Raw genomic sequence first — 16,587 nt, 5'->3', positions numbered from 1 at the left:
AGCCGCCCTTTTTCCTGCGCCTACGTCTATTTGTCAGACTCCGTCACGTATCGCCGTTTGACCCCATCGAACCCCCCCATTTCCAAGTCCGGGCAATCCTCAATTCCACCCACGTGCAGGGGTGATCACTCGAGCTTCGGAGGTCGAAATTCACCAAAAACTCATCCTGTCAAGAAAAAGTAACTTTTGCTTTATTCGATGCATTTTATTGTGTTCAATTAACGATTACTCGGAAATGGCATCACGCAAACAGTCTTTTTTTTTCATGACGTTATTGATGACGCCGTACAGATTAAGACGTCATTAATTAGTTTTCGAAAATCAACTTAAAAATAAAGCTTTTGTGTTGAAAATTCACAAACGAAACATTTCGTCTGGCGCAGAACACGGATCGAATCAGCAGCAGTGCGACCGGCAAGCACAGGGAGTGACCTGTCTTCAACCAACACCACCACACGCGAGGCTTTCACGGCCAGCAGCTCCTTATCCAGCCTCAAATCATCGCGACCCGCCTTGAGTCATCAGCAACCAGGATCATCAAGTGCTGGAAGCAATTTTTTTGCATCGTCTAGTATCATTGAAGAAAGGGGGTAATTTTTGTTTTTAGAATCTTTTTGAATGTGTCTTTCTTTGTGTTGTGCGCTGATGTTTTTGGTGGCTGTGGTATGGAAGTTTTTTGGTTGAAGATTTGAATAAAGCTAACACACAGAGTCAAGTGTGTAATTTGATAAACTAAACGGGAAGGCCAGGAATTTGATCTCTGTGCCCAGTGCCCACCTTTGCCAAAATAACTGTGTGTCCATCATGGGATGCCACACCGACTTCCTTTCGTGTGCCATGCAACCTATCTCATATCTGGCTACTCAGCTGACAACTCAAATGCAACAAACGTTGTTAAACACTTGAAATCGTTATTATTTACCCCACTTTGAAGTTTAACGTGGTTATATCTAGCCTACACTAATGTCATCCCGCAACCCGCGAGATTGGAAAAGTATCCACAAATTAAAAGAATTGATTTTACTCTGGTCTGCCTTTCTCTTGCTTTGTAGATTTATGGATCATGCTGGGAAGGTCGACTGGAGGAGACAAGGGATCGGTCAAGAGATTGATGTTGATCACCAATCCTCTGACAACGTCGGACATGGCATTGCACTCCCCCATACACCATCCGGTTATTTGACTATGGTTGATGATGATGACGAAAGCGTTCGATTAACTTGCGAACGAGATCCTTCAGACATCTCTCCCTCATCACATTTTTCTCAATATAAGACTTCATCGTTTTTATCCTCATCAACTTCCAGATCCAGGTCAAACTCTCAATCTAGTTCCCTATTCTCAACCAATCACAGGACACCAAGATACGGGAAACTGAAACCAAACCACGAAGACACATGTCCGATCCTGGAAGGTCCAATAGTCTTTCAGCCAACCTCCGACACCCAAGCCGGAGTGATGAATGTGATCTTGCAACTCCCTGGAGTCAGCCGAGTCCCATCTGCTGTGTGCCTTGGATCAACACTTGTCAGTACAAAGGACATTGAATTTCCTTTCAGCCAAGAATCGAATTCTTCAAACGTTTGTTCTCGTATGGGATTTAGAAAAGGTTCTTGACGCCAACAAATTGCCTCCTTTTTATATTAACTACAAACCATTCATTTATATTAACCAAACCATTCCTTGGCTGAGCCAGACATCTGCTCGTCTGTGCCGATCAGACCGTCTTGCTTGTTAATAGCAAAACTGTGGCATTCTAGGGCCATTTAAAGTCATTAAAGTCATATTTTTTTCTATGCATCAGTAAGTCGTGAAATCAATTTTAACGCAAAAACCGCATCCCTATGAGGTATATTAAAAAAGTTATGAAGTCATATAAAGTCATATTTTCCTGGTTAGGTCATATATCAGCTTTTTAAGTTATATAGTCATATTTTTGAGTTATAAAGTGGTACCGTTGTATACTTTATATAAAAAATACCAATTTAAGCGGTGAAGCAATTAAGCACTAAGAAAGTAAGGCAATTTCTGATTGAACGAAGGCAAACTGTAGGATTAGCCTATATAACACTTACAGTCACAGACCTATATTTTATGAGGTCACATATTGAGGTCAACTTAATACTCAAAATGGAAAGTTGTACGTACACCATCAAAGAGGCCCATGCTGATCTAAATGCCCTTGATTTCGGAAAAGATCTGCTTGAGCTCAAAAATTACATTAAAAAGCGATTGGACAAAAACGATGTGAAACAAATTATGGAGCTACAAAGACAAGACATTTCACCAGCGCTTTATGCAAAACTGCAGAAGTGTCAACCCACATCAGCGTCTGTGGAGCGCTCATTTTCCTTACTAAAGTCATTATTACGTCCAAATCGTAACTTCAAAGACTCTAACATTCCACACTACATGAAACTGTACTACAACAGTGGTTTAAAATAAAAATGGATGTGTATTACTGTTATGTTGCGTATGTTTTACTCTTTAGTTCCGTGAGTGACGTTGTTCGTATGTAAAAATAAACGACTTTCACATAATGTCATATAAAGTCATATTTTCCAAAAAATAAAGTCATATTGATTTTTTAAGGTCATATAAAAATGGCCCTAGTCATTACAAACCTTTAATTAGAATCTTTACCATTTAAAAACGAAACACTGTGTCAACGGAATCAGGCAAGCACGTTTCTAAAGGCTTTTCCCACATGCGCCTTGTGAACCACAGTTGGCTAGATTGCCGGTAGCATTTTCCAGCCAACAGAAGTTGCATTCTTGTTACGTTGAAGCGATGCAAGGTTGACAACTTACGCCGCCTGGGTTGTCTCGGCGACCAAAGTAAACCAGAGCCCGGCCAGTATCGTTTTATCTATTTCCATTGATTCTAAAAACACATAAGAAGTTTGCGGTTTTCTCTTTTTCGTGAATCTCACTGTCGGAGTGTAAAGCCGTCGTCCATTTGATATTATGGTGATCGTGTTTCAGTTTTTCTTATTACCTTTTAGTGGCTTTAACGTTGCGTAACATTCGAATACCAATTACACATTTTCTCCTGAAACTGCTGCTGCTCTTTCCACAATGGATTGCCAATGCATATTTTCATTGTGGTGTGTTTAAAGAAGTCCAGTATTTTGCACTCACCATAGTATTTTTTAATGTTTTAGCCAGCGGATGTTTATATTTTCTTGTCTTTTGTCTATGCTAGATCAGTATTGTCCTTTTTTTGGTTTTCAACGTTCTCTTCGGCGCTTATGTCTCTGCAGTATCTGAACCACATTTTAAACCGATTGTGTCGGAAAGCAATGATGATGCAACTCAGCTGATTTGCGGATCCGCCACTATCGGGTTTCTCATAGAAAATTCCAAATCCAAGGAACGTTGTAGACTTTTTCCTTTGTCAGTTATCGTGAAAGAACGCGACATGTTCATTGCAACGTCCCAAGTCTTGTACAAAAATGGTGGTGCATCGTATTTAGTAATCATAAATCTTCTATACCTACTTCCCGCTACGTATGTTTCCGTGCTACCTATGGCTCAATGAAACGGCCACCGTGGTGCGCAACTCTATGGCCCAACTAAAACTTGTCCGTTTTACTTTGATCGACAATGTAAAAAGGGAAATTTTATAGTTGCTCGCTACTTTCTAAAACCTGTCAGGTAGATCCAATTTAACGAAGTTACAACGTGATTTTAAGATTGTTATTGCACTTATTGTACGTACTCGTCTATTGACTCACAATACTTGTATTTCGGTTTCTTGTTAACAGTATTTAATTGTTCAACTATGTATTAATGAAGCTAGCTAGCGTGTTAATGTCAAACGATTTGTCGAATGATGTCATTAGCCTAGCAATATGAAACCATTCATACGAAATCAAATCAGAATTTTCCGTCCCTTTTGTCGCAGTTGTGTTGTTTTTGCAGTATTTGAATTTTATTAGATGTTGCAGTAACGTGAAAAGTCATTTTGCTAATCATAATTCAGACAGCAAATCAACCGTTTTTTACATTAATTCAACGTCTGCTGACTTTGAATTAATGTAAAAAGCCGTTGATTTGCTGTCTGGGAAGAAGTAACTTGAGACGTTATGTTAATTTTTAATCATGAAATTTCTTTAAAACTTCTGTACGATTTCTAGCTCACTTAATCTTGCATTCATTCGATATCTCGCCATTTTCATTTTACCAACTCTTAAATCTGATTGTTAACAGACTGTTTGAACTTTTGTGCTTGATATTTTTTTCTTCCTACATTGTAGCTTTTTTTGTTTTTTTCTCACACAGCCTGAGCCAATAGGTTACCTATTTTTTGAGACTTAGTATTTCCAAACACAATCATGAAGACCTTTCCCGATCAGGTGATTCCTAATCAGGATTGCTACTTTGCCGCTATCTTAAACAACCAGTGTTCACCAGTTTTGCGTAGCATACTTATTTGTTAGAGATGTTGCAGTTATTGGTTGCTGTTGTCGCATTTGCGTTTGTGCCACAATATCAAAATAAAACGTTTTGATCTCAAAAAAGGATACTTGAATACCAACCCAGCTAGTAAATCAATCTTTTTTACATTAATTTAACGTTTGCAGATGTTCAATGTAAAAAGAGACTGATTTGCAAACTGTGATGCGTTGCCAGGCCGCGTATTTATTATCTGCATGTCGCTGCAGCAACCACGTGGTACTGCGAGCGTCTTTCTCGAAACTTTAATATTAAGTAAATTACACGAGCGATTCGGTAAACGCAGACTGGGATAATGGTTTGGTCTCTTAGAGCTAGGGACTAGGGAGGTTATGATTTTGATGACGTGGGTTCGATTCCCACTGCTGCCGTTAGCCTACTTTTTTTTCTTTAATTACTAAACAAAGTTTAAAGCAAGAATCAATTTTTTGTCTGTGCTAGAAGGGTCACAAGAACTGCAGTTAGCTGTTTTTTAGAGAAAATTGTCGTATCTTTAAGGTGTCTGCTGGTCAAAACACTCCATCTGCTGCAGCGACCTGCAGATTACAAACACGCTGCCAGGCCAAGCAAAATGCGCAGCTGTGGGTGGTTACTGGTTACGTTGCTTGTGCGATACGAGGCCAGAACAACATTCCCTAGATGGCGCTGGCGTGTTGTTTAGAACAGACAAATGCTTTTTTTGCTCGACTGCTCAATGGAGTTCGACAAACGCTGTGTTCACCAAGGTCATGGACATTTTTGCTCCGTTTTTACCCAGTCATCAAAAGTGATCTAAAATTGGAACTTTCGGTATCAGACTACAAAAGACTTTCTCAGTAGACCTACCTATAATTTTCTTCATAAACTTTTAGATTAAACGCTTATCTACTTGATGCATTTCAAACGGGTGGTTTGTCTGGGATAGCCTACGTTTTTTCTGAGTTTTATTCGTTTACATCAGTGGTTCTTAACCGGGGAGGCACGCCCCTCTAGGGGGCACCAACCACTTCTCATGGGGGGGGGCGCGAGTTCCACAACAATTATTAGTCTTTTGCAATGTGCAGTAGTTTCAATGTCCTGCACTATTTTTTGCAGTTCACATCTTTTTGGAGCTGGGAATCACTGGTAGAGTTATATTGTATGCAGACGGAACTTTTGTTGCGCTTGCCCTGCAATCTGGTTTCGTTATGTGAAAAATTATAAAATTCATTTAGTGCTAGTAGCCTACGCCAGTGTTCTTCAACCGGGTATACTGTATACCCAAGTGTATACCAGATCAAAACTAGGGTATACAGCTGGAGAAGGGTATACAGCCAGTAGCGGCGCCACGGGGGGGACTGGGGTGGACATGTCCACCCCACTTCTATAACCGTCGGTATATTTTCATTGTTTTGCACACCGACTAAATCTTGCGCTTGGGCACAGTGTTGAAAACGTAGCGACAGTCAAAACAATTGGTAACATCTACAACTTTATGGACTGTTCTCCCAAGATACATTTTTTTTGTATAAAGAGCATTTTAAAAAGGATGGAATCACGTCTGGAAAAATTGCATTGCACTCGTTATCTGATAGGCTACTATAGATGGTCTCATTGGTCTGCACGTTCAGATGATCTGGATGTTGTTATTAATGTAGCCTATATCCAGCACTGCTGTCAATGTTCCAACAAATGTCAAAGGAAGGTAATGGTGTATCTACTGGATGTTTGTTCCGCATCAAGCAAACTGAATTTGTTACTGCTAGTCTAATTCTTCATAAATGCTTTTCGTTAAGTAAACAGGCTTCAGATTATTTAAAAAGTGAAGAAATGGATCTCACCACTGGGGTTGCTGCTATCAACGACTTGACAAGAGTATTTGACTCACTGCGTTCAGAGGAAGATTTTACCAAATTGGTTTTCAACACATCGCTGTTTGCGGATAGAAATCAAATTACCAGTGAAACCACTACGCCGGCTAAGCGATGCCGCTACCCACCAAGCCATTTCCGAGATGGTCAGATATTATTGATAGGTTGCAACAGTCTTCCGTGGAGTGAATCTGAATCCATTACAGAATAGTTAAGACGAGATTTTTCTTTATCCTTTGACAGAATGCTGAATGAACTTAAAAAGCGTTAGGCTACTCGGATCAAACATGTGAATTAATGTCAAATGCAGCTGCATTTTATTACACGCACATGTCTCCATCAAATTTGCCTAAAGTTGAATATTTAGTCAAATTTAATAATTTCCATGAAAATCAGGTTGGGCAGCAATAGGCTAGGATCTTCTTTTTTGGGGTCAGCTAATTGTCACAAGTGGAAACTAGAAATTGAAAAGCACCAAAGTGGACCGTGTGGTTGTGTCTGCCTTCACTTTTGAAATTGTGTAGACAAAACGATCTTAAATCATTTGTACAGCGATTTGTTTTAAATTATTGCTACTGTTGCTACTTTGCCCATGACTGTGGCATCTTGTGAACGTATCCACAGCAAAATAAGACAATAAACTATTATCTGCGACCTGCCATCATTACAAAGACTTGAACATCTGGTGCAGATCAGCAGTAAGCGAGACATTGCCGACAACACTGGTCCTCAAAAATGGTGAAAGCTTTTCAACTGACCTGCGAGCGTAAAATAAAACTTTAGTGCAGTGATTCTTAACCAGTAATGTACGCGCATACAAAAAATATTGACGCCGTCAGCGTTAACGCAAACGTTTGAAAAACCATGCGCCGTATGCGTCAACGCAACTTGTAAAAAAAGTTGGCGGCGTCAGCGCATACATTAGCGTAAACCAATTTTGTTTGCTAGGTGTCAAACATTCACACGGTATAAACCACTCGAAACAAACAAGTTTTATTTTGAATTTCCACGAAGAAACACAAGCATCTGAAAGTGTTTATCAGACATTTTGCTGTGTTGTGGTTCCAATATGTCTTTGCCCATTGAAAACGTTCTTTCAACTGCAGCGCTGGAAGGTATTGGCGTGTTGTAGCGAAAAAAAGACATTAAAAAGTAGCCTATGCGTTGACGCTATGCGCTAAAAAACCGCGAAAACTTTACGGCGTAGCCTCAAGCGCAAACTATCCAAAAAAATGTGGCCGCAAGCGTTAGCGTAAACAAAAAGTCTACGCCGCATACTTGCGTCGTAGAATTTGCGGCGTATACGTAGGCTACATCTCTGTTCTTAACCTATGGCAATGGGTATTATTAGGTACCGGTAATAGCCAGGTTTTTTAAAATTCTGTTTAAGGGGCCACCCAATAAATTTTTATGAGGCCGCCTATCATTGCAGCAGCTCCATGACATAAAATAACGACAAGCTTGCTAACATAAAGATCGTAGTTGGCAATTCTATGGACCGCAGAGGAAATGTATGGGAGCGTTTGGCCCCATTCTTTTCTTTTGTTCATATTACCTCAAAATATTTTTGTCCTCCCCACTCATTTTTGGCTGGCGCCGCCCCTGTATACAGCTTAGATCTGTGATAGTGGAAGTCACAACAGAGGTACGGTGGCTATCGCAAGGGAAAGTTCTTTCTCGTGTGTTTGAACTTCGCGAACAATTAGGGGCATTTTACACTGAACACGGAGACCCAAGGGCTTCCAAGTTTCGTGAAATATTCTGGATTGCAAAATTGGCATACTTGGCTTAGATTTTTGATCGTTTGAACCAAGTGAACATCAGACTTCAAGGAAGAGGGGGTGATATATTTCGGTCAACTAGCAAGATCAATGCGCTGAAGATGAAAATTGCACTCTGGAAAGAGAATGCTTTGTCGAGGAACTTCAATGACTTTCCTGTATTACCGGTAAGTCAATACATGAAAGAGTCTAGCTAGGAATTTGAGGACGTTTCTACTGAAGATAACTTGTCTGCCCTTATTGTTGGCCACCTGGAATTACTTGCCGACAATTTGACTACGTATTTTCCTGAAGATAATGACCAATGTCTGGAAGCAGAATGTTGGGTTTCTCTTCTTGAATTTCCCGAATACAAAAATCTCGCGCAAAAAGCCATTGATGTCTTGGTGCAGATGCCTACCACTTATTTGTGTGAAGAAGGATTTTCCAGTCTTGCTGAGATCAAGTCAAACAAACGAAACTCGATATTTGACATTGATTCTGCGGGGAGGAATAGAGAAAGAGCTAACACCACGTTATGTCCAACTTGCCGAAACAATGCAACAACAAGCTAGCCATTAAATCAACTTCAATTTTGACGCTTTTTGCACTTTTGCATGCGTAGTTTCTTGTGCCCAGTTCAAGACTACTATAATCACTTTAACAAACAATTAATTAATTATTAGTTTTTTTTTTCGCTTTCTGTGCACAATTAAACATCGCTATTTGTGAGGTATACGAAGTTATGAAAAATTGAAAAAAGGTGTACCACGGACAAACAGGTTGAAGAGCACTGGCCTACGCTATTTGTCGCAAAGCCTTAGCATCCAAAACTTTGCCTTTAAACGAATGAAGGGTGTTTTGAACTAAGTTATCAAAGTGCTCAACTTTACTAAAGCTGAGGTTTATAAAGCTGGAGCTCTTTGCAGTTGTCTTTTCGATCATCTGTGTAAGTGTAAGGACAAGGAGTCTGATAGTGATACCTGGCTTTTTCACACCAAATTTTTGTGGTTGTCCAAGGAAAAATGCTGATTGCAACTTTAATATTCAAGTTCCTCCTCTGGAAGAGTCAAGTTGAAGAAGGAATCCAGTGAGTTTCAGTAACTTGGATGCTGCACTCGCAGATGATGAGTTTGAGTGGACAAATCAAGACAAAAACTAATTTAAATGTCTTGAAAGCAAAAATTATTAAATAGTTTCCAGATATAGAGGAAACCTAGAAATCCAATTTGTCTTCAAGTTTAACGCCACTGTCAAGTAAGCTGAAACTTCGAAGAACTGAACTCGGGATTGTCTTTCTATTTATTTACTTGTCTCAGTCTCAACTCAGAATATTCAAATACTTACAGTGTTCTCATCCACTTATCTTTTTAAAAAGCTTAATTTTCTACTGAAAGGTGAAGACTTCAGCATTGCATACGTTGCGCAATTTATGGAGTTAAACCTCACATTAAAAATTTAGTTGCTTATAAAAGTCATTTCAAGTACTGTATCTCACTAATATGTACGTGATCAATAAATAAAAAAAAAAAACTTGCTTGTAGCATTTACCTTGTTCGACAGTGGAAGGGAGGCATAAAGCATGAGGTCATTTCTAAACGGAAGCGTGTCTAAGAAAAGGTTAAGGACCGCTGGTTTACACCAATTCTTCAAGTAAACAACGAGGATGTTCATTTTTTTTCAATAATTTTTATTCGACCAAGCAGAAATACTCGAAACAAGTGAATTATAAAATGAGTTCATGTTTTCAGTGTGACGTTATATGGCTTTCAACGTAAAAAAAGACAAATTGATTCGTGCCGGTTTTCTGCTCAGTTTTTGCAGTACTCGAGCAACAATGAGATTGCAAGAGAGATTATGGCAAAATTAGGACATTTGTGATCAAAATGCTACGAAGTTTGTTTTTTTAATTTGATGGCTTACATATAACCATAGAGAAATAAATTTACATATAACTCTGGAACAAAATCAGCAGCACAACAACGGTTGTGAGCTAAAAATATTTTACTCTGACATTCAGTACTCAAGCCAGGTATTTTCCAAGCTGTTGTCAAGATTTCATGTTAAACCAGGAAATGTCGTTTGTTCCTCCAAGGCTCCAACTGAGTAAGACCTGTTGATCACGTGATTGGTTGTTGAGCCACAGAGTAAACAAACAAGTCCACAAACCTGTCATCGAAGTCTGCCATGCTGGTAAACCCATTTCCCGTAATTAGGCTTCCCATGATTTTGCTTGGTCTTGTTTGTTTGCTTGGCTCCGTTGTGCGAGTCATTCATTAATTTTTTATTCTCGTTGCGTGACAAAAACATCTGAGCTTTCAACCAAGCCACAATACGATTCTGTGTATCTGACTCATTTAGGAGCACAGTCAATGAAAGAAACAAGGAAAAAGTTAACTCACATACACAGAGCTTCTTTGAAGTTTTGTCGTTTTTTTCCACGCCCTTTCAACTTGTTGTTCTCATTGGATGGGTTGCTTCTGGTCAACTACTCGCAAACGGTTGACCAACGATGGCCTAGTTGTTTACGCTCTTATGTCCACTTAGTCATTCCGGCCATTCGAATTTAGTATTTCCTGCCACAGTCTCAAATATTCTGTCATTTCATTAGTTTTGATGAAGCTACACGTCAGAAAAATGTAAAAATCTTTCAAGACCAAAGAGTTTGTTCAGACTGTTTGGGCCTGCTTCAGCTGCCAGCCAGCTAGCTGGGTAATCTGCTGACAACAAAAACATCTTTTGTTGCGCACAGTTTGCCAGTTTCACATGATTGTGATTTGAAAGTCATTCAAAGCGTTCGATCGCTGCAGTCTAAGCATAGTAGGTTACATGCATTTTTGTTGCACCATGTAGACATGAGCTTAGGCTACAATGTCTTGTTGTCTCAGCCAGGCCCGTAACTAGGGGGGGCGCAGGGGGGGCGAAGCCCCCCCTGCAAAAACGTTGGCACCCCCAGGAAAAAATTATGTTAATTTGCTCTATCGCTGACTTTTCAGTTTTATACTCAATTTTTTGTGTTGTTTAATTGTAAAAATTGTGTGTTTAATGGTGTGGTAGAATCAGAGTAGAATGTTGTCTCTAAAACAAAGTTTTCATAATTTTAAACGAAACTGCATTAAAAGAGCGAGTTTTGCCAATACCAAACATTCAAATATCTCAGCCAGGAATTAGCAACAAGAAAACATAGAGACTTAGCTTTATTACTGAAAAATGGCCTAGAAAACATGATCTTATCCTTTTGCTATACCACCGGACAGCACCATTTTACAGGAATATTCATACCCACATTTTTGTTGAAATTGCTCTCAGAATGCACCAAATTCAAAGTAATTTTTTCAAAAATTTCTGGGGGTCGCCCCCCAGACCCCCCGCTGCTGGGTGTCGCCTTTGGGTATCGTTGTCGGGCTTCGGCCGCCGGCCGTCAAAAAAAAACCTTTCAAAATTCCTGGCTACGCCACTGACTGTTTGTCTGTTTCTATGATAAATTATTCTAATATAAACGTTGTATTAAGCCTACGATGAATGTTCTTGCGTAAATATACCCACATTGTGTTCAAACGTCGTTTTCGTACATGATACGGAAGGTAAAAGTTGGGCCCCCTCTAGAATACTTTTTGCCCCCCCTGCTGCTCCAAGCTAGTTACGGGCCTGGTCTCAGCACAAACCTGAACTTACGTCACTGGCCTTGTGGCCGGTCAGTTTGTTTGAAAAGAAAAAAGAAAACTCGTTATTGGAAAGCTGTGTTCAATTGTTTATACGCGGAAACATCATATCTCTTCTGTTTGAAAAACAAAACTGTTGGGGAAATTTTTTCTTAAGGCCAATGTAAATTGAACAATTTGAAATTATTAATTATATCAAACAACTGCATAACCGCAGAAATGCAACGTAAGCTCATGTTTCCTCAGAATACTTTGTTTTGTCGCCAGTAAAAGTTAAAAGACCACTTACTGGACGATCGGAAAAATTAATTATATTTTGTGATGGTTTTAAGTTGGGCTTGCTTCTTCAATTCAAAGAAGGATCAGCTATCTAACATCTTCATTGGTCAAATCAAATTCAAAACTGAGCAACAACAATCATAAAATAATTTAGTTTATTGTTTAAGAACAGTGATTGTCCAAAATCCAATAAACTTGAAAACCTTCAGGTGAAAGGGCGCAGCTTTGCTGCAGAGCAAAGCAAAGAAAACAAGAATGAATCTGCAAGGTTTCGTAAAGAAAAAAGTCTGATTAATTGTTACTACTATTATTAATTATTGTATAAAATACAGTAAAACGAAAATTTGAATCTAAAAATGTGTAAAACTAAAACAAAGAAGAGCGGCAGATCTATCAAGAGATAGATAGGGGCAAAGTTTAAACGAAATTAATTTACTCTTAGAAAAACAAAAACTCATGTGACTAAATGTAGGACTGACTAATCAGACAAAAATGTTAAAATACCTAAAATATTAATAAAAATTATGATTAATCATACCCATGTTTTTGATAACGACATTGTCAACAAATTTTGCTTTTCACCAATGCTTTTATTTCAGCCTTTATAGAACTTGTTTACAAAGATAATGTCTTTTACTGTTTGTTTGAATAATATGCTTAACGTAAAGTATTCTTGTTGACGTAATAGCTTTTACGTCATAACTGGTTTTGAGAATAATAACAATCTTTTAAACGTCTGCATATTGTTGTGACGTATCATGCTGCCTGTTCTTTTCTCCGTGTTTGTTGATAAATCACTGGAAGATATAATTCAAAAAATTATTATGAAAACAAAAAATATATTTTCGTCGTCATATATGGGTAAACGCAATAGATATTGCTCGATTAAACCGCTTGATGGTTCTTGGAAATCTTTTTTGGTATTGTTGCTGCGAAACTCAAAAATAATTCCACCTACTTTGTATAAACCCATCAAAGAAGAACAAAGTAGGCTGTGTTTTGTTTTTTTTTCGTCGAGTTTTTTTCAGTTGTGACTTTTTAGTTAGGTTGCTAACAAATTTTAAATTGAATTAACTGCAAAAACACAAAGGTCTAATTAATCGCACATATGTGGAATTTATGCTTTTTGTTGCTGTCCAGTTGTGCCAATTCAGGACTCTATTAATTTCGTGTAGTAAATTTATTTTTACTTTAAAATATTTTTTTTTTACACAACTCTAATTAATCTGACATAAACAAATAGGCTGCATCAATTCCTTTTACACTTACTTTTGAAAAAAAAGGGATAAAAGTCGGAAAACTATACAATTTTGTGCGAAGTTTAAAGTTAAGTTAGACAATAAATATCTTTTGTCTGCTTGGGATTCGCCAATTTGCTTACAAAACTTTAGTCACGTTCATCATGACTCGAGATTTATCAGACGCTGAATAGACAAAAAATTATTTAAACAAACTTTTCTCTAAATCATGTTGCCCTTGTTTGAACAAAGCAGGTGAAAAGACCAGTAAATATGTTTCGAAATCCAGCTAGCTGAGTACATAGACGCAGTACTGAGCTTGAACAGAACAAACATGAAATTTATCCACGTCTTAAAATGTCATCTTTTACGTTGAAGAAACGTGAAATTAACAGTCAATGCTGTTTTGTTAAAGTTCGTGTAAATATGCAATCAACATTTAAGTAATTTTGAATGACGCTTTTGAAAAGCACGCGATTTTGTCTAAACATATTTACAGTTAACGTTAAAAACAGTCTGCTCCTGTTGTTTTATTGTCGGGTGTGGCTACCACATCTAGCAAATATAGAATTATCATTGATCCTTGTTGTTTAAGATACAACAAGGATTAATGGGAATAATTATTGTAATAACCAGTAGGCTATGTTTTGATATTCTTTTACCCAAATTTCCTTGTTGGCAATCATGACGTGGCTTTTTATTTGGCAGACTATCTCAGAGTATCAGGCAAGCTAAATACAAATAGAAAAAAGATTTAAAAACCAGAATAGTTTATTTGCAAACTTTTTCCAGTATTCGCAGTGATAGCGACGGATTTCTTCACTTGGTAAAAACTATGTTAAAAGCAAACTGAATGAACAACATACAAAACAACACTTCATGGAAACAATGGATTCGTGGACAGTGAAAAAGGACATTTCAAAAAAGTTTTTGGTCACCCTACAGCAAAGTTTCACTCTATAAAAAGCGGTCTACAACGAAACAAAAATCTTCTAAAAAAAATCCATTTGGAAACGAAATAGTCAAGACAAGGAAAATTGTGTCAAAACGAAATTATTTTCCATTTATATCACTTTTATTTTCTGACAAATTTTTATGTAGCCTAGTCTTGTATAGTGTTGCAGACTGTAATACTTCGGTGAAATTAAAAAATCCCGTTGGAGAAAGTTGATATTTTTTTTGAGCCAGCGAAATGAGCAAAAAAATGTAAACGCATGACATGACTAAGTAACCCCCTTGAATCCGCCACTGCATGTATGCATAAACAATTAGTGATTTAATCTACTCTAATTCTTCTAAGTAGATCTATTCAGCACAAGTCCGAGAACTATTGTAATATGCTTTCCTTCTTAACCGTTTCGCTTTCATATCCACTGGATAACAAACGAAATTGCTTTTATTTTCAAACGAAGCCAAACGAAATTCAATTGAAAGTGAAATACTTCGAAATATTTTTAATACCAAATGTCTTTTTACGCTTTCTATAACAAATCCAGTCAAATTTGATATAACAAAAAAGCCAAAACAAAATCAGCTAATTTTGTAAACTTGCGTTATTTACTGACAAGGGCTTACGCCACTATAAAAGAGGCTTCTTCAGTGTCTTATTCAAATAGAAACAAACACAAGAAGTGTTATGTTTTTCGTGAACACACCAAATATGAAAGATTTTATACCTAAATTCATTCATGCAATACATAATTACACGTGAATTCAAACAGAGTACAACAATTGCAAACACATCAACAAGTGTGCCCTTGGATCCGCCACTGCTTGGATGCTATGCATAAACAATTGATGAATATTGTTCTGAGTAGGTCTACTCAGTACTCAGCACAACACCCTGAGGTATTGTAGGTTAATGTGCTTTCATTCCTAACCGTTTCATTTTCATATCGACTGCATAATAAACGAAATTGCTTTCATTTTCCAATGAAGCTAAACGAAGCGGCTGCCGAGAATCCCAAGAAGGTGTCACTGTTATTGACTTCGTAATAATAATACGGCAGAACTCATCATCTCTTTCATCTCGTGATGTTTTCCCAGCAGGGTAAAAAAGATTGTTGAATATCACAAACTCTAATGATAGAAATGCAAGCTCGTTTACGACAGATTTAACGTTATCACACGTTGCGTTTGTGTTGAATTTATTTTGCCTGCGCAGCAGATGTTTTTGCTTTGCTATTTCAGCTAGTCATAAACCAATTAATGTTGTTAGGCGCAGAAGTGGTAAAGAAGTTGTCCAGTTAGCTGTTTGCTATCAATTATGTCGTCAATATGTTTTCCAGACAACCTTTCAAAGGGTGTCTTATCAAAGTAAATGTACGTTCGCTTTTTGATAGCAGCATGACCAATTCTGAGCATGACGCATATATTTACTTGCTCATTTGAGGTATAAAATTTGTGCTTTCTTTTTTAAATGAAAAGACACAAAAGCTCGTATAGTTCCCGCCCAGCATAAATTGATTAGAAAACCACGTGGCAACACTGGCTTCAAAGCTTTGTTCAAGCTTCTAAGTTAGTGTTAATATCATTGTCATAAGATCGACTTGTGAAGTGGCTGTTTGCTGTTTTGTCATTGCAGATATTGTGTGAGTAAGTAGGCCTAAGTACTAACGGTTATGGTGACTAAGAATAGCAACGGCGACGGCGTCTAACTCGTAAACAACTATTCTCAATCATGTGAAACAAGGGTTCTTAGAAAATCAGTTTAGTTTTTCGTTAGTGCAACGTTTTTTGTTGCTGAATCGGCGAAAACAAATTCATTTTCAAAGCAAAAAAATCTTCAAAAGATAAGGATCCGTTTTTTTTTCACCAGGCGTGACGCTGGAACATACACAAGAGTTATTTCTGATACGTGTATGAGTAGGCTCAAACTTCGCCTTCTCTCTATAAACATCACAACATCATGATTCCTGATAAAAAGCATTAAAATAAAATATTGATCTTTTATAAGCATGAATCACTGCTTGGAACATCTCATGACTGTTGAATGGATCATTACGGTCAATGTTTCAAATATCAATTCACTTTTTGCCTGTTATTTGTGTTATTGATGACCAGTACAGAACCTGGAATTAAATCACTAATCATGTAGGCCTACATGCAAATAACAAAAAACCTAAAACGACATTGCTCAGCCAAAATTGCAAAAGTTTACCAAATTTGTTATCACGGGTATTTTTGCCTGAGTTTCGATTGTTAAGTTATTGCAAAACAACACAATCACACAAAACAAGATCTCATTGGTGGGATGACGTCAAACCTGAAGTATATCTGCATTTTGATCACCATGGTATTATGGTGAAACTCGTGTCATCATCTTTTAAATAGATTCTATGTAGACTGAATCTGTTGTATTT

General features: G+C 37.7%; 1 protein-coding gene across 1 annotated transcript in view; it reads left to right on the top strand.

Annotated features, from left to right (window-relative positions):
* Nucleotides 1–4,513, top strand: part of LOC145788549 (multiple epidermal growth factor-like domains protein 8) — a 46,388-nt gene extending 41,875 nt beyond the window's left edge. The window contains exons 43-45 of the mRNA XM_082600309.1: nucleotides 3–179; nucleotides 384–590; nucleotides 1,053–4,513. Of these exons, the coding sequence (XP_082456435.1) occupies nucleotides 3–179; nucleotides 384–590; nucleotides 1,053–1,617 (949 nt within the window). The 3' untranslated portion in view covers nucleotides 1,618–4,513. The remainder of the gene's footprint in view (nucleotides 1–2; nucleotides 180–383; nucleotides 591–1,052) is intronic.
* Nucleotides 4,514–16,587: the final 12,074 nt, after the last annotated feature.

The sequence above is a fragment of the Aplidium turbinatum genome, chromosome 2, assembly GCF_918807975.1.
Source record: "Aplidium turbinatum chromosome 2, kaAplTurb1.1, whole genome shotgun sequence".
Taxonomy (NCBI): Eukaryota; Metazoa; Chordata; class Ascidiacea; order Aplousobranchia; family Polyclinidae; genus Aplidium; species Aplidium turbinatum.
The sequence above is the reverse complement of the archived record's forward strand: the minus strand, read 5'-3'. Positions and strand labels throughout refer to the sequence as shown.